General features: G+C 46.1%; 1 protein-coding gene across 1 annotated transcript; it reads right to left on the bottom strand.

The window, feature by feature from the left end:
* Positions 1–13,925: 13,925 nt before the first annotated feature.
* LOC123188885 (protein HGV2) lies at positions 13,926–21,178 on the bottom strand. Its single transcript, XM_044601163.1, has 6 exons — positions 20,931–21,178; positions 19,684–19,919; positions 18,554–18,763; positions 18,384–18,474; positions 14,641–14,878; positions 13,926–14,516 (listed from the first exon to the last, which is right to left on the bottom strand). Exons 1-6 carry the CDS (start codon positions 21,149–21,151, stop codon positions 14,121–14,123), a joined length of 1,392 nt encoding a protein of 463 aa, XP_044457098.1. The 5' UTR covers positions 21,152–21,178; the 3' UTR covers positions 13,926–14,120.
* Positions 21,179–23,009: the final 1,831 nt, after the last annotated feature.

Here is a 23,009-nt window from a genome sequence, read left to right as displayed (position 1 = left end):
ATGTGATGGACAAGACCCAATCCTAAGACTAGCACAAAAGATCGTGTAGTTCATTTGCTAGAGCTTTGCCAATGTCAAGTATCTTTTCCTTAGACCATGAGATTGTGCAACTCCCGGATACCGTAGGAATGCTTTGGGTGTACCAAACGTCACAACGTAACTGGGTGGCTATAAAGGTGCATTACAGGTATCTCTGAAAGTGTCTGTTGGGTTGGCACGAATCGAGACTGGGATTTGTCACTCCGTGTAAACGAAGAGGTATCTCTGGGCCCACTCGGTAGGACATCATCATATGCGCAATGTGACCAAGGAGTTGATCACGGGATGATGTGTTACGGAACGAGTAAAGTGACTTGCCGGTAACGAGATTGAACAAGGTATTGGTATACCGACGATCGAATCTCGGGCAAGTAAAATACCGCTAGACAAAGGGAATTGTATACGGGATCGATTGAGTCCTTGACATCGTGGTTCATCCGATGAGATCATCGTGGAACATGTGGGAGCCAACATGGGTATCCAGATCCCGCTGTTGGTTATTGACCGGAGAACATCTCGGTCATGTCTGCATGTCTCCCGAACCCGTAGGGTCTACACACTTAAGGTTCGATGACGCTAGGGTTATAAAGGAAGCTTGTATGTGGTTACCGAATGTTGTTCGGAGTCCCGGATGAGATCCCGGACGTCACGAGGAGTTCCGGAATGGTCCGGAGGTAAAGATTTATATATAGGAAGTCCTGTTTCGGCCATCGGGACAAGTTTCGGGGTCATCGGTATTGTACCGGGACCACCGGAAGGGTCCCGGGGGCCCACCGGGTGGGGCCACCTGCCCCGGGGGGCACATGGGCTGTAGGGGGTGCGCCTTGGCCTACATGGGCCAAGGGCACCAGCCCCAAGAGGCCCATGCGCAAGGAAACTTGGGAGGGAAGAGTCCTCAAGGGGGAAGGCACCTCCGAGGTGCCTTGGGGAGGATGGACTCCTCCCCATCCTTAGCCGCACCCCTTCCTTGGAGGAGGGGGCAAGGCTGCGCCCTCCCCCTCTCCCTTGGCCCTATATATAGTGGGGAAAAGGAGGAGCAATCAGACCTAAGGCCTTTGGTTGCCTCCCTCTCCCTCCCGTGACACATCTCCTCTCCCGTAGGTGCTCGGTGAAGCCCTGCAGGATTGCCACGCTCCTCCATCACCATCACGCCGTTGTGCTGCTGCTGGATGGAGTCTTCCTCAACCTCTCCCTCTTCCCTTGCTGGATCAAGGCGTGGGAGACGTCACCGGGCTGTACGTGTGTTGAACGCGGAGGTGCCGTCCGTTCGGCACTTGATCATCGGTGATCTGAATCACGACGAGTACGACTCCATCAACCCCGTTCACTTGAACGCTTCCGCTTAGCGATCTACAAGGGTATGTAGATGCAAACTCTCCTCCCTTTCTACTCGTTGCTGGTCTCTCCATAGATAGATCTTGGTGACACGTAGGAAAATTTTGAATTTCTGCTACGTTCCCCAACAGTGAATCCCGAGGCTCTAGGGGTGAGCGAATCGACCTAGAGCAGCCCATAGCCACCGCACTCCCTGACGGGGTCCCTCCCGGGGGTGTGGGGTTTTCTGGTCCGCAAAAGCGCCCGTCGACTGTCTTGTGTATCGCGCTGTCGGTCGGGTCTCCTTCGACGTGAGCTGCGGTGCATCACCCCCGGCGTCGAGGGTACACGTGACCTGTTCGTGTGTCAACACACTTTTTTGGCGACTCCGCTGGGGACGAAGCTTTGAACGGTCTCCAGCCCGTTCTTGCTACGAAGAGATCGTCATCTAGGGTTTGCAATCTACAAAGGTAATATGAATACCCAATTCACATATGTAGATGCAAATAATGCATATGTTGTTGCTAGATCATCTAATGAGAATAATGTATCGGCTAGCCCTAGCTTTATCAATCATATATCCAATTATGTGCAAGGGCCGATGCAACAAAATCTCCATGATTCTACTTCATATAATTTTAGCAACATGCAACATGTGTATCCCAACTCCCATGCATCGGCAACCCCAAAAATATATATGCCGATGAATAACATGATGAGTTTGGGCAATCAAGTTGAAACACCTCTTGTAGGAACTTCCAATATCATGCGACAAAGTGTTTCACCTTTTTATTCATCGGCAACTAATTTGCAATATACTAGTTCAACCATGCCGATGGATGGGAGAATCGGCCATGCTACTACTAGCTATTCGGCCAATTACTCTCAACCGTCATATGCTACATCCCATCTCAGTAATTTTTCAGCACCATACACAACTGTAGATGTTCATAATTCGGCTTCACACCTTCCTGGTCATAGCCGAATAAATGTAAATTTTACAGGAGAGGTTGTGCCCAATATTGTAGAAGATGAGGTAGTAGTGGCTGCATTGAAGAGTTTAGCCCAAAATAAGAGGATTAGTGCTCTTTGCCTTGAACAACATGAAAAGGGGCTATTTCCTGATTATGCCGCAATAAAAGCTAGAGTTTTGCAAGAAAATGAATCTTTGCCAATTGATAAGATTGGCGAGCAAAAATATGGTTTTACAACAATGCATATGCCTTCACCTAGTACTACATCATATTATACAGCCCTACACAATTGCAAAGTTTCGGCAACACCCATGTGCCATTGCCAAAAGAATCTAAAAGCATTGGGGGGAAATCGTATCCGAAGTGGGCTGAAATTGAGAAAAAGATTAAAGCCAATTTTGCCGCTCGCTGCCAGAAACAAAAAGAAACAGAATTGGCTCAAGTGAAAGAAGCATTGCCAATTGGTAGAAGCAATGTAAAGAAAGATGATTCAGAACATGAAAGTGCTCCGGTTGAAAGAGCCGAATCAAGAAGTATATATTCTGAATCCATCAAATGCAAAGAGGCAAGCATTATTGAGAAAGGGCATGGCAAGCATAGCAAAGCGACCATACTTGATTTTTCCAAAGCTAATGGAACCTACTTCCTGCCCTATGAGTTTCGTGACAGAGAAATTGATGAATTTTAAGGACAAGAACAAGTAGCCGAACAAAGTTCGGCCGACAAATTTTTCAATGTAATGATGCACGGAATCAAGAAAAAGATGATGAAGAGGCATTGGTGAGCCATCCAAAGGCGGAGCAAGATATTTTCAAGTCACACCACCATCGTGCTCTCCCAACATATTTGAAGAGGTATGTTTAGCAAGTAATTTACCTATTTTCAGATTTGGTCAGGACTTTATTGTTGATGCAGCTATTAGAAAAATCCTCATAAGTAATTTTGAAAGACCAATGAAGAAGGGTAATTTACTTGCTAGCAATAAAGTTGTTATTGAGCATATCGGTGAACCCATTACGCCATTTATAAAGACCGGTAGTGACTTATTATTACAGCCAAAGCTTTCCCCGTTGCTTTATCTAAAGTTCATATCTATTTGGGTAGCTTTGCTTATTTCATACTTGGCTTGCACTTGGTCTCAATTGAGACATGTGTGTTCTAACTATTTTCATTTTAGAAATTTAAAGCCAAGATTAAATTCTGTTGAAAAAACCGATGCTAGTATAATATCTTACCCAAAGACATCGGAGATAGAGTGCAAAACACAATGCATAGCCAAATGGTGTGATGCAAAATCTGAACTATTCGTTTGCTTAATTCCAAAGCCGTTCTCACAGCAAGATCGGCTAGAAAACAAGAAGTATACCTTCAATTCAAGCATGTGTGATCAAATATTTGACTTGTTGCTGAAAAATAATTACATTACAATTCTTGATCACCATGTTAAGCCATCAATCCAAGGACGAATGTATTGTAAGTTGCATGATTCGTCCAAGCATAATTTTGAGGATTGCAACATGTTTCATCAAATAGTTAAATCGGCCATTGAAAAAGGACGATTGAAGTTTGTTGAAACACCAAGAGATGACCAGTCTATTCCGATTCGTCCCGATGGCAAAAAGTTTTTGCATTGGTTGCTTCAAGCCGATCCATTTAAAGAGAAGGTAAAAACTGCAGGTGATGGGATCAAGCTTTCAAGTAAAGAAGTTGTTGAAGAGCATAATGAACATAATCTTGAGGGTGAGAATTCCATCGAAGCTACAATGGAGATGCCAAGGACTGGGGGGCAGCAAGCAAATCCAACGATCGATGAAAGCAAACCAAAAGAAAACAAAGGCCGAAATAAGGCAAGTGTAAAAGATCAAAAATCACCTTCGCTGAACTATTGGAGAAATATCAAAAGAAGAGTGAAGAGAAGAATGCTTATCGGCCCAATCATGCAAAGAAACCAAGATCACCCCCAAGGCGCAAATATAAGGATCGGTATTGGCAAAGTGAGAGTTTCAATGCATCATATTCATATCCTTATTTTGGGCCGCCAATGCCAATGTCGTGGATGTCTCCCTATGCTCATGTAGATCCATGTTCATCATGGGACAGGTGTGATACAAGGGCACATTCTCCATCTTATTTTAGACCATCTCACCAATATTATGCAGCTCCGAGAAGATCAACATTTGAACAGTCACATGTTAAAGACCGTTTCAATTATAAGGAATCGGTCCGGACACCATGGATGAAAAAAGAGGTGGTCAAGCAAGTCTACCGCGTGAAAAGAGATGGTCATAAGTGTGCTACTTCAGATTTGATCTCAAATAATAAAGAGCCAATTAAATTGTTGACATTGGCTAGAAAAGGCAATGAGATGAAGCAACCAATTATTGAGAGTCAAAGTGCCAAATCTGAAGAAAAGAAGTTGAGAGTGCACAAGGCCAAAAAGGAATCACAGCCGAGATGCCCACTCGGCTTATCGTATTGGCAAAAGAGGGAATTACACAAACTTAGTGCACAAGAACTTGAAGAAAGGAACATGGCATGGGTTCCCAAAGGAAGTGCTCAAAATAAAAATTATGTGCAAGCCTCCATTACAAGAAGTGCGGCAAAAGTGAAGAAGGAAAAGAGTAAAAACTATGAAGGACCAAGCCGAAGGTTTCAACATCTTTGGTCTACACATTATCCATATTCTTCAACTATGCCATTAACGCCTATGCCATGGAATTCGTCATCAGGTGACAATTCCGACTGGAGGAAGCCCATTGTTATTTACTTACGTAATCCGAGTGAAAGGGTGGACAGGGCTGTTCGGCGTATGGCTTTTAAATATACTATGAGGGATGATGATCTTTATCGCCGAACAGTTGATGATGTTATCTTAAAGTGCTTGGATGAGGACCAAGCAAGAGTTGCTATGGGAGAGGTACATGAAGTCATTTGTGGTACTCACTAGTCGGCTCTCAAGATGAAATGGTTATTACGATGTGCTGGGTTTTATTGGCCGACCATGATTAATGATTGCTTCAGGTATTATAAAGGGTGCAAAGCTTGTCAAAATTTTGGTGATATTCAGTTGGCTCCTGCTGCTATGTTACATCCCATTATCAAGCCGTGGCCTTTCAGAGGATGGGGTTTAGACTTTATTGGACAAATTCATCCGTCTTCCTCAAAGGGGCATCGGTTCGTATTGGTGGCAATCGATTATTTCACTAAATGGTCTGAAGCAGTACCTCTCAAGAACATGACACATACGGAGGTGATAAAATTCATAACCGAGCACATTATTCATAGATTCGGCATTCCTCAAACATTGACTACAGATCAAGGCTCCTCTTTCATGTCACACCAAGTTAGAGAATTTGCCGAATCTTATAATATAAAATTGCTCAATTCATCTCCATATTATGCCCAAGCCAATGGACAAGCTGAGTCTAGCAATAAAATTTTAATCAAGCTCATCAAGAAGAAGGTTGAGGATAATCCAAGGAGATGGCATGAGTTATTGTCTGAAGCTTTGTGGGCACATAGGATCTCAAGGCATGGTGCTACGAAGGTAACTCCATATGAGCTAGTATATGGTCAAGAGGTTGTTTTACCGGTGGAGGTAAATTTGAATGCTTTGAGAATAGCTAAGAAAAATGATTTATCGGCAATAGACTTTTATAACTTGATGATGGACAACATTGATGAGGTTGCTGATAAACGTTTGGCTGCTTTGAATGCCATAGAGAGAGATAGGTTGAGGGTGGCAAGGGCTTACAATAAGAAAGTCAAGTTGAGGAATTTTCAAGTTGGTGACCTCGTCTGGAAAGTGATTCTACCGATTGGTTCAAGAGATAGAAAATTCGGGAAGTGGTCTCCAAGTTGGGAAGGTCCTTTTAGGATTACAAGAGTTGTTCCCGGAAATTCATATTTGGTGGAATCAATACAGGGGGCATTGTTACCTCGAGCTCTCAATGGCAAATATTTGAAGAAGTACCACCCGAGTGTGTGGCAGGAAGCCTAAGTAGGCAATGGCCGATATACGATTATCGCCCTTAGCACAAACATGGCCGATACATAATTATCGCCCTGAGAAGAATAGATGGCCGATGGAGTGTTGACATCATCCTTAGAACAAACATGGTGCAAATTATTTTTCGGCATGCAAGCTTTGCAGAAAAACAGGGGGGCCTGTGTTGACACCTGATTTTGGCACAATGCAGAATGCAATGAAGATGGCCTCAAATGACAAAATATTCTAAATGAGAAATTTCACATTGCCGAGTGGAACAACTTTGATATTTGGACCATAATCATTCGGCATCATATCAAAGACCAAAACTACACTCAGATTGTCATGTTTAGGTGTTCTGAGTGCTTTTTGGTCAAGTACGCCTCCAGGACAATCTCGGATGAAGGAATGCTCTACACGAATTGTCTTCGTCTCGTCGAATCGGTCGATTTTGATATAAAAATCATCTCAATCCGAGTTCGTATGCAAAAGTTAGAGCTATCTGGATGCAGCCATGTCAAGAGGCGAAATATGACGCGGAAGACCAGACATGTCTTGGCAAGTGTCTGATGTAATGCATGAGTGTTTTGGCCCAGAAGATGGCCTCGAATCGGAAAACGTTCAACACGAAAGTTTTTCGTCTCGTCAAAATGGTCAACTTTGCTTTTGGACACATTTTCATCTGAGGTTGTTTACTGCCTCAAAAACCTTGCCGGGGGAGAGCTTGCCGCCATGAACAGTAACCTGCCGGGGGAGAGCTTGCCGCCGTGAACAGTAACCTGCCGGGGGAGAGCTTGCCGCCGTGAACAGTAACCTTGCCGGGGAGAGCTTGCCGCCGTGAACAATAACCTGTCGGGGGAGAGCTTGCCGCCGTGAACAGTAACCTTGCCGGGAAAGCTTGCTGCCGTGAACAGTAGAAACTGTCGAGGCCAATCCGACCAGATGCTGAAGATGGGCTCAAATACTTATCTAGATGGCTTCGGATGAAGAAGTGTTCAACATAGGAGTTGTTCGTAACGTCGAAACAGTCAACTTTGCTTTTGGAGTCATCATCATCCGACGTAGTATACGACCTGCAGAGACGCTGCAAGAGTCGGACGGCCCAGTCAGCTACATGAACGAGTCCGACTCGAAATTAGAGATGACCCGGTGGAGTATTCAAGATGGCCTTATTTGGAAAAGTGATCAACATACGGATTATTGGCCTCATCGAAGCACACATAATTGATATTTGAACCGTCTCCATCAGAAGTCATATGCAGATTCCACAGCCCACGCAAGGAGCAAGACAGAAGATTGGACCAGATTCGGGTTGAATCCGAGTGGGACCAGAACTAGGATTCTAGGACGTGAATTGATATAATTTTCTTGTAAGGAAAGCCTAGATAAATCCTTTGCTTGTACGGGAAGTCCAGCCGCCTCTTATATATGTTGGGGGTGACGGCCGATTGAACAACACACAATCGAACAAATCAATATACTACTTTTTCATCTACGTTTTATCTCTCCACCGTTTTTCTATCTCGTTCTTCGTTGTTCTTCGTGTTTGAGAGCTGCGAATCCCGAGGCTCTAGTGGCGAGCGAATCGACCTAGAGCAGCCCATAGCCACCGCACTCCCTGACGGGGTCCCTCCCGGGGGTGTGGGGTTTTCGGGTCTGCAAAAGCGCCCGTCGACTGTCTTGCGTATCGCGCTGTCGGTCGGGTCTCCTTCGACGTGAGCTGCGGTGCATCACCCCCGGCGTCGAGGGTACACGTGACGTGTTCGTGTGTCAACACCCAGATGAAAAGAGAGAAGAGAGGGAGGTGGGAGACTGAGAGTGGGCCAACGGCGAGAAAAAGTAACCGTCGGCACCCCCAGCTTCCCCCAGGTGGCTGGGTTTGGGTGGGTTTGCCGGCATCGTTTTTCTTTAAATCCAGCGAAAAGTAAGGCTTTGCGGAAGTGAGTGGGAGGATTTTTTGCCGCCGGCTCTAGAAAAATGGCTTGGGGGCGTTCCTGGGGGCGCGGCTAGAGATGCTCTTAGAGCATCTACAACTAGAGCCCACATATCCATTGTAAGCGCCCAGGCGGCTTGCCCAGTCACTATCCGGATAGAAAACAATCATTCCATTGAACTTGGCAAATTCGGGCCAAACGCTTGGACTGACCGACATCACTAATACCCAGCCCATATTCGGGGCGGATATGGGGACACGCGGACGCGCCCACCACGCGGCTCTGACAAGCCGACTCATCCCAAATCCTCTCAAAATTGACTAGTCCATCACTTCGACCACCCTCCTCCCGGCTCCATCCTCCATTTCCCGCCTCCACGCAGCCGCCCACCCCTCCTTGCTTGTCGTTCGTGTCGTCGTCCTCGTCCGTCGTCGCTAATGTTGTCACCGACAACCCTGTCCGCCACCATTGTCACGGATGATGCATTGGCGAAATCGGTCAGGCTCCCCGGCGTGGCGGTTCCTTGCAAGGCGGAGAACCTTGCCTGGAAGGACCGTCGGCGAAGGCAACGTGAGCGTGAAGTGGCGGTGAACGCAACTACGAAGATGGTCGGTGATGAGGCATGGGCTTTGGCACGAGTGGTGTGGCGACACATGCCAATCTGTCTGTCATGGCCGCGAGGAAAAACAACTTGTCGGGCGAGCGCGACTCCGTTTCGCCCTCCTAGTGGACGGGCATCCCAGATTTGAGCTTTACGGGAGACTCCACGAACGTGACCACGATGGCCGACTCGCTGCAACTCCAAAGGCATCGGGCGACGTCTGCCAGTGTCGGCTCCGGGCATGCCCACATGTTGTTCGACGGAACAAGACCTGATACAATCTTTGCCTCTCTGACATTTGCATTCCAAGATTTATTTGTTCCACATACCATTAGATCAAACTTGTAGAATGATAGTTAAATTACGATGCAAATTGTAGGACAAATTTTGAATAACATGATAAATGGTGGTCAAGAGCCTTTACAATTTAACATGGGGGAAATCAATTCCTCGACATTTGAAGTTGGGCAAACGTAATGCACAAAAAGAAAGAAGGTAGTGAAGCCAAGAGGTCCGACATTCAACAATTTGAAGATGTTTTGTTGTGTGACAGTTGGTTGAACACTAGTGTGGATCCAATATGTGAACTGAGCAAAAAGGCGAGAAATATTGGGAAAAAATCACAAACTTTATCATGAGTAAAAACATTATGTGAAACCACACCCAATCAATACCAACCGTTTCCCGTGCTCTCACCAACATAGATGGTCCATCATCCAAGAGAATGTGAGCAAATCTGTTGGTTTTCTCATACAAGTTGTTGACCAGAACCAAAGCGACATTAGAGTTCAAACCCATACAACTTAGGCAGCGGCTTTGTACCATCAAGACGAGAACAAGCCATTCGCAATGTCACATTGTTGGATGAAATTGAACGGGAAACCTAAGTGGCAAACTGTTCTCGAGGAGATTAGAAGTGTCATGAAGAAGATGAAGAAAACCTATGGGTCTAGCTATGCTCAATCAATTGGACTAGAGGAGGAAGAAGAAATTGGTGGGGCAAACATATAAGCAGCCATGCCAAATAAAAATCGGCATGTGAAGGGAAACAAGTGGAAGAAGGAGAGGATCGCCCGTGATGGCGCGGTAAGCAAAATGTCCGCCACTTGGACCGGCATTTTTTTCACCAAGAAGATGAAGGAGGAAAGGTACAAGATGTTCATAGATGTGCAAAGAGAGAAGATGAAGTTCGGCCCGGAGAGGTTGCACTTGGAGAATAACAAAATAGAATTGAAGAGGCAAGAGAAGCTGCGATAATGCAAGGAATTTGATCTTGAGAGAGACAAGTTGAGACTTGCAAGAGAAACGAAGGAGTCGAGGATCATGCTGCAGGACATAAACCTCTTGAATGATGAAGGCAAGAAGTGGCTTCTCCGCATGAAGGTCATCAGTAATCGCAACAATTAACGTCTTTGTTCATTCGTGTATCGTCTATCCATATATGAATTACTGAATTTTATTTTGTCATGTAATGAATTGTCGTTTACTTTGTATCGCTTATTCATGGTGCACTTACATTTATATGGATATTTGAATATGGGGAGTGTGGTTATAGAAAAGAAGAAATGATGACGTGCCCGATGTTGTAGATGCTCTAAGTTGGTCCGGCTAGTCATTTTATTGTAGCGCCTTGTACAATGAGCCTCGCGAGGGTTGGATCAATGTGCACTGAAGATCAACGGCAGAACTCTAGATCACCATGAAGAGAATAGGGTGTCACCTTATTGTTTTATCTAACTCATTTGAGTTCGAGTCATGGGGTGACCTGTGGTGCTTAGAGTTTCTTCTACGGAAATATTAACGCCCACACGTGTGGGCGTTTGCATCTCGCCTACACGCGTGGATCCGCGTCCGTTCGTGAGCGTACGAATCTTGGCATGTTTCTAGTGCCACGTAGGACTGGCCTGGTGTGTGGGCGTTCAGCCGGTCGCCCACACGGCCGTTTCACCACACAGGAGGGGCTGGTGTGTGGGCGTTCAGCAGTTCGCCCACACGCCATTTTGCACGCACACACAAGGGTTAGTGTGTGGGTATTTGGCATCTTGCCCACACGCCCTTCTGCTCTCCCACACCCAAGCTGCTAGTTGCCATGTGTTTTTGCACTGCACATGGCAACTGCCCCTAGTGTGCTTTTATAAGCAGGTGGCAACTCTCTTTTTTTACCCGAGTTTGCCATGTGTTTTGCAGGGTACACGGCAACTGCCTAGTGTGCACGTAAGTAGATGGCAACTCTCTTTTACCGAGTTGCCATATGTTTTTGCATGGTACATGGCAACTGCCCTAACGTGCATGTATATGGCAACTTTCCTAACGTGCACGTAAGCAGATGGCAACTCTTCCTTTTTACATGGCAACTGCCCTAGCATGCTTGTGAGCACATGGCAACTCTCTCAACTGCCTAGTGTTAGTATGTGGCAACTCCTAAAGTTATGAAATCATGGCAACTACATTAGATCAGACCATACATGGCAACTGCAGTTGAGCAACCATAGCAACTGCAGTTGTCCGACATGGCAACCGTAGTTCAGCGACATGGCAACTGCAATTAAACGAACATGGACGAGGGTCTGGACCATGGCAACTGCGCGCGCGCGGTGACCGTCACGCGTAGCGTGCGGGACCAGGAGGTACGAGGCCTGACATACGGGCGTGTGGGCGTTATCAACTTTGCCCACATGCACGCGTGTGAGAAGGATCGGGAGGGAGAAAAAGAGGCGTGTGGGCGCTAATTGTTTTGCCCACACGTAAGTGTGTGGGCTTTTCCTCTTATACACCACACAAAATGTGTGGGCGGACTTCCTAACGCCCACACGTGTGGCACTTATCGGCGTCTTTTTTCTATATAAAAGTATGCCTCCAAGAACTATAGTCATCAATGGTATTGTTGTTAATTTGACATAAAAATATTTGACTCATTCAATCACATATATACTATACTTACATAATACTTCTTCAGTCTCATAATATAAAAATGTTTTTCAAGCTCTTATATCATGGGACGAAGCAGAGTAGTAAAGTATTTCTCTTTACCTCATAATCTGTAGCAAGGTACGGCCATTTAGCTAGTAGATAAAGTAAAATTAGGGTCAAAATGTTGTCCTAACAAGCAAGGATCTGTTTTGGAACGGAGGCAAATGGAGCGGAGCATCAAGAGCCCCATCAAGGCATCCGCCATCTCCTTCCCAACCGCCGTAACCATGTCTTCCGACGTGATATTCTGACTCACATGCGGATCCGCGAGGTTGTCTTGTCGCGCCGATGCCTTCCTCTTGGTCTCATGGACCGGCCGCGGCGCCGGCGCACGCTCTTTTTCTTCCTCGGCGTGGTGGACGTTTCTTGCGTCGTGGTGCCGTACTTGGAAGAGAAGGAGAAGGCCGAGGGCGCCGTCAGGGTGAGCCTGGAGTCCGTCGAGTCTCCGCTGCTTGTCTTTGTCGGGCAACTTGGGCTGCACGGGCAAGCTCGGTGACCGGAACGCCCACAGCTGGACGTCAACATGGATCTGCATCCCGTGCTCCGTCACGAAGTCGCCCCAGTCGCCGATGAAGCGGTAGGCGCCGTTGGAGCGGAGGTACCGGAGCTTGAAGCCGAACTCGTTGCCGTGGTCGTCGAAGGCGGTGACGCGCAGGCCGTCCTTGCACTCATGGACAAGGTAGGTCTCCTTGTGGGAGAGGAGACCGGTGATGGGGTGGCGCTCGATGGAGACGCGCTTGCACGAGAAGAGGAGGCGGTTCTGGTTGAGGTCCACGTCGCTCTTCTGTAGGTTCTTGACGCAGACGAACTGCGGAGCCGTGGCGCCGAGCGTCTCGAGGTGCTGCGTCAGCCCCGTGCCGAGGCGCAGCGGCGGCGGGGCGGCGACCCGCGCCGGCAGCGATTTCTTCTTTCGATCCCTGTTCCTATTCGTCTTCTTCCTCTTCTTCTTATTCTTGGCTGGTGCCGTCTCGTCTTCCTCCATGGTCACGTATGCGCCGTCGCGCGCCGCTGGTCGCCTCGGCCGCGTCACGTGTAAGGGTTGCTCGTCGCCGCCGCTCGTGAGTCTCTGGTGTTGGGACGTGGTCGCGTCGGGACTGGACGCGCTGGTGCCAACTTCTGTCACCGTCTGGTATAGTAGGTCCAGGTGGCTCTGAAGTGGAATTAGGCGGGCATCTACCCGTCTCTTCTTGGGTGGAAGTGGGACTAGGAAACAAGAATCCTCGCGGTCGCTACTGTCGCTCGTCGCCCTCTTCTTTAGCGGCAAGAGCGATTTGTCGATGCGTTCAGGATCCGTCGTCGGGGTGATGATTGGCTTCGATTGCGCTTGCGCGGCATCGGCGTCGCCGTGTCGGAGGCCCGACGAGAACGGATTTGTTGGCATGCCAGATCTTCTTCTTGGAATACCTAGACTATATGATTTCCTTGCAACCATGATCGGGGGTGACCAGTACGTATATATGATGATGGATCGGGACTACGAGTCCGCTTCAGACACGCTACGCTACCGTCCGTGGTGCGGGCACCAGGAAAACGAGCAGACTCTAGCCCCGCCAGCTTAGCCAAAACGGGTTCCTTGATGCCACTAGCAAATATACTTTGCAGCCCAAGATCCTATATGTATACATGCACGGAGAATATACAAGGAAACACGAAAATAGAGTACTAAACTCTAAGATTCCTCCATGTGTGTCGATCCACACACCCAAAAAAAGAAAAAATTCCTCCGTAGATGTAGATGTCTCCCAAGGAAATGTGAACTCATTTTTCTAGAACGATGGTATCTTGTTTTCACTTTTCTTTTGGTTAGCTCTGTTTAACCATGCCAGACGAGACATGCAGTAGCCGCTGTGCATCAGTGTGGCGATGGCAGCTCAGCCTGGCCGGCTTGCAATGCATATCGCTATACCGCTCAACATCGGCAGCAAAGCATGCGAAGTGTAAAGTTATTCAGTACACAACACAGATCAAATAACCAGTGAAACGTGCCAAGATAGCCTTGCTCAGCTGCGGCACAAGAGATTATGACACAGAGCAACCACTAAAAATACAAGATCACGTAAGTACAAACACGCATTTGGAAAAGCACAAATCACCTTACACGCATCAGACACCAAACAACTGTCACGCTTGATAAACTTATCACCAGTTCAAGTTACTAGTACAACTTAAGAGAAGATGGTTCCCACAATTCACAAACATTTTAACGACTCTAAGTTTGCATGAAGCTAAACAGGGCCAAATATGGAGCTCACAGATTCCAGCAAGTTACTAACACCATGTAGGGCGAACGAAAATGAACTCTACTTTGATACGGAACCCTCACCATCTTGCACCGTGGGGTGAACATCTGAGTTGTTGCTGCTGTCGCATTTCACAGACAGTGAATCATCTGCTGCCAGTCTCTTCGAACAAGGCTCAGCAGAAATAGGCTTGATATTAGCTCGCTTGATGCCTCTGCCTACAACACCGAGGTCGGTAACAGTACTTCCAGTGCTTCCAGATGTTGCTGCTGTAGACATTGTTGGGGAGTCAAAGCCATTGTTTACTCCACCCATTTGTGAAGAAGTCAAAGATGCAGCTCTTGGCGCCACAGCATTGCCAGCCTTCTGCATAAACCCTGCCTTTGCGGCAATGCTTTTCATAATCTCCTCTATTTCAGAGCTTGGGGTTGCAATTGCTTGCTCCAGGTCTTCAAGCTGAACCAAAAACAGTTCAGATATCTCATTGCTCATTATGATAAACATAAACATTTTCACTCAGACATCAATAGGCTGAAGACGAGAATAAAGTTGATAAGATGAAGGAATCTAGTTTAGTTACCTTCTTCTCAAGGTCAGGCAATATACCAGTAACAACCTCCAGCTCATCTTCAATAGACAATTTCTTTGAGTCTCCATCAGCAGTAGATGCACTGTCACCTTTATCAGCCAACAAGGTTTCCTTCGCTTTTTTCAGGCTCTCTAAACGTGACTTGCACAATGAAACAGCCTTTGCACAATATGGGATCGCATCTGCAATCTTAGATGCCAACTCATAGACCAAACAAATGCGGAAGTGTCTAGCACTGATTAAGGAAATTAGCAAAGAAAGAACAATAGTCTACAAGATAACAGTATTATATAACTGATATTTTCCTCTGGTCACAGTTAATAGCCACGAAGGGGAGCCTTGGCGCAGTGGTAAAGCTGCTGCCTTGTGACCATGAGGTCATGGGTTCAAGTCCTGGAAACAGCCTCTTACAGAAATGTAGGGAAAGGCTGCGTACTATAGACCCAAAGTGGTCGGACCCTTCCCTGGACCCTGCGCAAGCGGGAGCTACATGCACCAGGTTGCCCTTTACAGTTAATAGCCACATTAGACTTGCATGTGCATTTACGTAAGTGAAAAGGTACCCGTGAGACATTCAAATCAGTAGAATTACCCACATCATCCATCAACAACAACAACAACAAAGCCTTTAGTCCCAAACAAGTTGGGGTAGGCTAGAGGTGAAACCCATAAGATCTCGCAACCAACTCATGGCTCTGGCACATGGATAGCAAGCTTCCACGCACCCCTGTCCATAGCTAGCTCTTTGGTGATACTCCAATCCTTCAGGTCTCTCTTAACGGACTCCTCCCATGTCAAATTCGGTCTACCCCGCCCTCTCTTGACATTCTCCGCACGCTTTAGCCGTCCACTATGCACTGGAGCTTCTGGAGGCCTGCGCTGAATATGCCCAAACCATCTCAGACGATGTTGGACAAGCTTCTCTTCAATTGGTGCTATCCCAACTCTATCTCGTATATCATCATTCCGGACTCGATCCTTCCTCGTGTGGCCACACATCCATCTCAACATACGCATCTCCGCCACACCTAACTGTTGAACATGTCGCCTTCTAGTCGGCCAACACTCAGCGCCATACAACATTGCGGGTCGAACCGCCGTCCTGTAGAACTTGCCTTTTAGCTTTTGTGGCACTCTCTTGTCACAAAGAATGCCAGAAGCTTGGCGCCGCTTCATCCATCCGGCTTTGATTCGATGGTTCACATCTTCATCAATACCCCCATCCTCCTGCAGCATTGACCCCAAATACCGAAAGGTGTCCTTCTGAGGTACCACCTGGCCATCAAGGCTAACCTCCTCCTCACACCTAGTAGTACTGAAACCGCACATCATGTACTCGGTTTTAGTTCTACTAAGCCTAAACCCTTTCGACTCCAAGGTTTGTCTCCATAACTCTAACTTCCTATTTACCCCCGTCCGACTATCGTCAACTAGCACCACATCATCCGCAAAGAGCATACACCATGGGATATCTCCTTGTATATCCCTTGTGACCTCATCCATCACCAATGCAAAAAGATAAGGGCTCAAAGCTGACCCCTGATGCAGTCCTATCTTAATCGGGAAGTCATCAGTGTCGACATCACTTGTTCGAACACTTGTCACAACATTATCGTACATGTCCTTGATGAGGGTAATGTACTTTGTTGGGACTTTGTGTTTCTCCAAGGCCCACCACATGACATTCCGCGGTATCTTATCATAGGCCTTCTCCAAGTCAATGAACACCATATGCAAGTCCTTCTTTTGCTCCCTATATCTCTCCATAAGTTGTCGTACCAAGAAAATGGCTTCCATGGTCGACCTCCCAGGCATGAAACCAAACTGATTTTTGGTCACGCTTGTCATTCTTCTTAAGCGGTGCTCAATGACTCTCTCCCATAGCTTCATTGTATGGCTCATCAGCTTAATTCCACGGTAATTAGTACAACTCTAAACATCCCCCTTGTTCTTGAAGATTGGTACTAATATACTCCGTCTCCATTCTTCTGGCATCTTGTTTGCCCGAAAAATGAGGTTGAAAAGCTTGGTTAGCCATACTATCGCTATGTCCCCGAGACCTTTCCACACCTCAATGGGGATACAATCAAGGCCCATCGCCTTGCCTCCTTTCATCCTTTTTAAAGCCTCCTTGACCTCAGACTCCTGGATTCGCCGCACAAAACGCATGCTGGTCTCATCAAAGGAGTCGTCCAGTTCAATGGTAGAACTCTCATTCTCCCCATTGAACAGCTTGTCGAAGTACTCCCGCCATCTATGCTTAATCTCCTCGTCCTTCACCAAGAGTTGGCCTCCTCCGTCCTTGATGCATTTGACTTGGCCAATATCCCTCGTCTTCCTCTTTCGGATCTTGGCCATCTTATAGATGTCCCTTTCACCTTCCTTCGTGCCTAACCGTTGGTAGAGGTCCTCATATGCCCGCCCCCTTGCTTCACCAACAGCTCGCTTTGCGGCCTTCTTCGCCATCTTGTACTTCTCTATGTTGTCTGCACTCCTATCCAGGTATAGGCGTTTGAAGCAATCTTTCTTCTCTTTAATCGCCTTCTGGACATCATCATTCCACCACCAGGTATCCTTATCTTCGCTTCTCCTTCCCCTGGACACTCCAAGCTCCTCCGAGGCCACCTTACGAATGCAAGTCGCCATCTTCGTCCACACATTGTTCGCATCTCCTCCTTCCTCCCAAGGGCCCTCCTTAATGACCCTCTCCTTGAACGCTAGAGCTACCTCCCCCTTGAGCTTCCACCACTTCGTTCTAGCGACTTTGGCACACTTATCCCGCTGGACACGAATCCGAAAGCGGAAGTCAGCAACCACCAGCTTATGCTGGGGTACAACACTCTCTCCAGGTATCACCTTACAGTCTAGGCACGCACGCCTATCTTCTCTTCTCGAGAGGATGAAATCAATCTGGCTAGAGTGTTGGCCACTACTAAAAGTCACCAGATGTGATTCTCTCTTTCTAAAGAGGGTGTTAGCTACAATCATGTTGTAGGCTAGAGCAAAGCTTAAGACATCTTCTCCTTCTTGATTCCTGATGCCATAGCCAAAGCCCCCGTGCGCCCCTTCAAAACCTGTGTTAGATGTACCCACGTGGCCATTGAGGTCTCCTCCTATGAAGAGCTTCTCACCAATCGGTACACTCCTAACCATGTCTTCCAGGCCTTCCCAGAACTCCCTCCTGGTGTTCTCATTGTGGCCTACTTGCGGGGCATACGCGCTGATAACATTGAGAACCAAGTCCTCAACTACCAGCTTGACCAGGATAATCCGGTCCCCACGTCTCTTGACGTCTACCACTCCATACTTGAGGCTCTTGTTGATCAAGATGCCTACGCCATTTCTGTTTGCAGCCGTCCCTGTGTACCACAGCTTGAAGCCGGCATCCTCCACCTCCTTCGCCTTCTGTCCTCTCCATTTGGTTTCTTGGACGCAAAGGATATCAACACCTCTCCTCACCACTGCATCAACTAGCTCCCGAAGCTTCCCTGTCAGAGACCCTACGTTCCAGCAACCTAAGCGAATCCTCCTAGGCTCGGCTAGCTTCCTTGCCCTTCGCACTCGTCGAGTCAAATGCGAAGACCCACATCATCCATGGATAAGAAAATAATAAGGATAACTTCAGCCACATAAATCTTCAGCTAATAAAATACGCACCAGTAAAACCAAGTATGCCGCTGCATCATACCACTACATGGCATACAATGACATTATTATTACCGCAAGGAGGATACAGTTCAACAATTCGACGATGGTCAGGCTCAACCAAATGCTCCAAGATGGCCAAAGCTTTGAAGTAGTCACCAAGTGAGTTGTCTATGTCCTCTGCAAACAAATGTAGGGCCATGAGTATCAAGACCACACACTAGTTTATTGCAGGAATAACTAAGATAACAGAGGTTACCTCTTTCCATGGAGACTTCAGCTAGAGCAGAAAAGATTTTCACTTTCTCCATAGTGTTGTCTGGGTTCTTCTCCACTATTGCCCTTGCAATATCTAACATTTTCCAGGCTAGATCCAAATCAGAATCATCTTCTTCTCCCGCCATCTCATCACCATCCTTGTCACTCTCACCATCTACATCCTCCTGATCTTTCTCATTTGAGTTTTGACCTAATTAATGACTATGTCAGTATTTACCATGGTAGGAAGAAGAGCAAGCAGCAATATAGCTAAAGCAATGATATACATTCATACATAGAATTAATCAGCATAATGTGATCATTTTTTATCAATATATATAGTCAAGAGCAACTAACTAGAATTCTCATGGAAATGTGAGACAGCGATATTCACATTTTGCAAAACTTACATAACACACAACTGCAGAAGTAGGGAACTTGCAAGAACCATGAGATAAGCACGGAGACGGAGGTCAACCCACTTCAAATATAGAACACAAACAGAGTAAGGACTGAGGAAGGGCCAAAGGCAGTTTACAAAGCATAAAACCAAGGCCATGCAAAGTGCACTATTTTAGACGGCTAACTGCAACACATTCAAAGTTTGATGCGCCCATATCTGTCTAATTTGGCATTGTCATCCATGTGTATGAACAACAATGGCAGACATAAATATTTAAAGCTGCAAGGAAAATATCTGACAAAAGGAGAAGACAGGCAGACAGCCACACAACATATTGTTGATCCATAACAAGCTTTTGAATGAGCAATCAAAGCATATATTTTTGCTACCTCTGAAATCACCTGCTATCTATAACATAAACTTGTTTTAGACGTTTAATCAATTAACAAAATCACTTCAATGAAGTGGATGAGAAGTTGAGAACTCAAGAAATAACTATGAACACTGCATACCTCCAAATAAGACCCAGCATTTTGCAGCACATGAGCTCATTACTGATTAACATCTAATTGTGGATAGTCTCCAGTTGGTACAACAAGAGGAATATAAAGAAGTCTTAAATCATAATGACCATAATGTTACTAATATAATAATATGTCCAGATTAATGTCCGTCCTCTGGTGTATAACTGCATCTGAATCTACTTGGGCAAAGGAATAACAACACACCTTCTTCAAGACCACCTTTGTCTGAAGATGGATCGTCATCTTTGACATTGCTGCTGGATGCCTTTGAGTTTCCACTATCTTTATTTGTTATGCTCTTCGCTGGTTCTTCATCTGGTGCACTCTTTGGAACATTACCCAAAGGATCGGTCTCCTCCTGTGATTTGTATAGCAAGGCACATCCATATTTATAATACGTGCTAGCACACTCTGAAGCAAGTTCTCCATAACGTTCAACCCTGGTGACAAGACAACAAAGCCATATTTTTTTTCAGTGTATCATTGTAAAGGTATTAAGGGTACAGCATAAGAACATGAAAGGTAACGTAATCTGAGATGAAATAGACCAACCAGAGCTAACCACCATAATGGTTCTATCAACCATTTTGATGACACAAAGTGTTAATTATGCTCCCTGTTGACTGTCTTTTATAAAAAGGTCACTACTGATTGGTGCTTGCACAGCCTATGAATTACAATTCTGAAGTAGGATGAATAAATTATATAACAGTAAATATTCGTAACTAACCAGTACTGAAGAGGCATGTACACATTTCTCAAATAAGATAGCACCTATGCCTCAAGTAATTACACTTAGATTTAATGCTCATCCTAGTACACACATCAAGCACCAATTGCCAACATAACCTCACAGTCAAGGGGCCTCAGGCCAAAGCAAAACAACCAACAGGACAAACCACATATAAAACACTGCAAGTACAAGCTGAATCTACAGAACACATCTAATCAGTTTCCAGTAGGTGAATGTTCTAGCGAGGTGCTAACTATGTGCAATGTTGCTTGTTTACAATGACTAATGGTGCCGGTCAGAAGCACTAGCCAGTGCTAGAGAGCCATATAGACATTCTTATGGATATAATACATACTCCCGAAGATGTTCCCATCGCAACTCACACATGGCACATCACAACAAAATGGGGAAATCCATATAATTGCTGCCAAATAAGAGTAGGCTCATTGAACCGAATAATCATCTCTCACATCGCATTGCGCTCCCCGCTGAACACATAAACGTAAATACCACAACTGGTGATCACCTTCCTGTAGAATCCCTTAAACCCTGGTAAACCCACCCACCAAACTACATAAACCAAAAGCTCGACAGACCTACCGCCGAAGTAACTAGACCAGAAGAGCAATGAAACAAATGAACATTAAGCACACGATACATCCATAGGGGAATTTCCGCCGGGCTAGGAGTCGGATCGGTGGGTGGGAGGAACCCTAACCTGATCTCGAGGGCGCGGCTGAGGCAGTCGACGGCGACGACGAAGTCCCCCTCCTCGATGGCCTTGGACCCCTTGTCAAACAGCTCCTCCGCCCGCTCTAGGGTTTTCTCCTCTCCCCCCTCTTTCTCCTCACCGCCCGCCTCCTCCTCGCTAGGGTTCGGGAGCGGTGGGTCCTGGCGCTCGTCTACCGGCGCCACGAAGTTATCGGAGGAGGAGTCCATGGGCGCGGGGGGGGGGGGGGGGGGGGGGGGGGGGGGGGGTATCGTTCCCTGTCGGCGCCGGAAGCTGCGGGTGGTGGGGAGGGAAGGAGCGGGAGAAGGGGCAATGAAATGGGGAATGTTTCGGGGAGACGCAGCGCCAATTCTGGGTGACGTGAGGCATCTGCCAGGGGGGCAGCTTTTCGGAGTTTGGACTCAGTTGGTCTTGCAAAACTGGGCCTTTTAGGGCCCAGAGTGTACGGAAAATGCCAACGGAGGCCGAGCTCCAATGAGCTCGTTTTCAATTTTTATTTTTTTAGAGCGCGAAAAATTCCAAATTTTTTTTATTATTTTATTTTTTGCGGGGGAATTCCAAATTTATTTTTTGAACACACATGCACATGTATACTATGTATATGCAAAATTTCACAGTATAATACGTTTACATGTGGCGTACAGGAAAAAGACAAATACACATTTTTAATGGGCCTTTTATTTTTTTATTGGGCCAGAAATTTGTTATTTTTGTACAGCCTACAAATCACAACATTTTTCGACGAAATTTAACACGTTCTTGCGGAATACATATAAGTTTTCATGGTATTTTTTCAGATTTTTTGGAACTTTTAAGTATGCTTTTTGATTTTTTTTCAAAATACCGAGCTCACTGGAGATCTGCCTCCAAAAATCCGCACTCCCAGAGTGTAACCAGATGTGCTCAAAAAAATAAATGCAAAGCTAATTTTCACCTCCTCCTTCCCTCGTTACAAGTGACACATCACATGTGCGCCATTTTTCATAATTAGAGAATTTTGATGAAATTTCTTCCCTCACAAAGGAAGATATGGTGGTTTCTTTAGGACGTGTACAGCGCGCAAACATTGGCTGGGGGGACAATGAAAAGGGGATGGTAGGTTTAAATTCATTTTTTTCCCAAAAATTATTTCAAAAATCAAATTATAATGAAATATTACTGCAATAAAAATGGATGTGAACAATTGAGAAAAGTGTGCTTGTTTCAATGGCTGGGGGATGGGCGCTCACTTATTACCGGTTGGGCGAGGCCCATGTAGGTGAGTGCTCGCTGGCGCGGGAGGTACGCCAAGATAAACACGGGAAACACTCCCTTAGCGCTCGCCAAAGGCGATATAAAGCACTGCTCGTCAATCTCTCTACTTCATATTCGCATGTATTAAACAACACGTGTGGCTCATGAACTGCTCCATCCCATCCACAACCCATTTACCAATGTCACACACGCAACCTTTTGTTGCTTCACGCCCCCTCGGCTCCTCTAGCACAAATGCATGAGAAGTAAACGAAGCTTTGGTGAAAGAAAATGATAAAGCAACTAAGTATTTACGCTTGCCTTTAGTTTCCTTGCTATGCTTGAAGTCACTCCATTTACTTCATCCCATCATAGTGTAAAACGTTCGATTAAAGTTCAACATATTGATGTCAGCCTCAAACCTCCCACTTCTTGAGTACACTAGTTTTTTTCCGTATAATTTGGGATTTCGAATATGTGAGGTACCTTCTTTCAACAACAACATCATAAGGTGAATATGAATCTGCGAGAATAAAGCTCCTCGTTTCTTATGTTTTAGTATGTTGTTTGTTTAGCCTAAAACGATATGTTGTTTTCTTAGGATGTGTTACTATTCAAAATTTCAGATAAGTCATGGCATGGCAAGGATTTAGTGCTTCACACCTTCAGCTAGATTTGTTGTACAAGCATCCGACAAGATTTGGTAGGTAACCTACCCATATGTTAACTGAATATGGTTTTTGCTTACTCAATAGTGTCCTGAACATGGAAGCTTAAACACCCTTGAATAAAAGAAAAGAGGTCCGCGTTATAGTGAAGGAAATATGCCCTAGA

This window comes from Triticum aestivum, chromosome 2A (assembly GCF_018294505.1).
Source record: "Triticum aestivum cultivar Chinese Spring chromosome 2A, IWGSC CS RefSeq v2.1, whole genome shotgun sequence".
In the NCBI taxonomy this organism is placed as follows: Eukaryota; Viridiplantae; Streptophyta; class Magnoliopsida; order Poales; family Poaceae; genus Triticum; species Triticum aestivum.
Note: the sequence above shows the minus strand (reverse complement) of the source record. Positions and strands in the feature narration are given on the sequence as shown.

Coding starts and splice junctions, on each gene's coding strand:
- LOC123188885 (XM_044601163.1), bottom strand. CDS start 21,151: ATGGACTCCTCCTCCGATAACTTCGTGGCGCCGGTAGACGAGCGCCAG. Junction 18,764..19,683: donor CAAAGGTGGTCTTGAAGAAG/GTGTGTTGTTAT, acceptor GTCATTAATTAG/GTCAAAACTCAAATGAGAAA. Junction 14,517..14,640: donor TGCCTGACCTTGAGAAGAAG/GTAACTAAACTA, acceptor TTTTTGGTTCAG/CTTGAAGACCTGGAGCAAGC.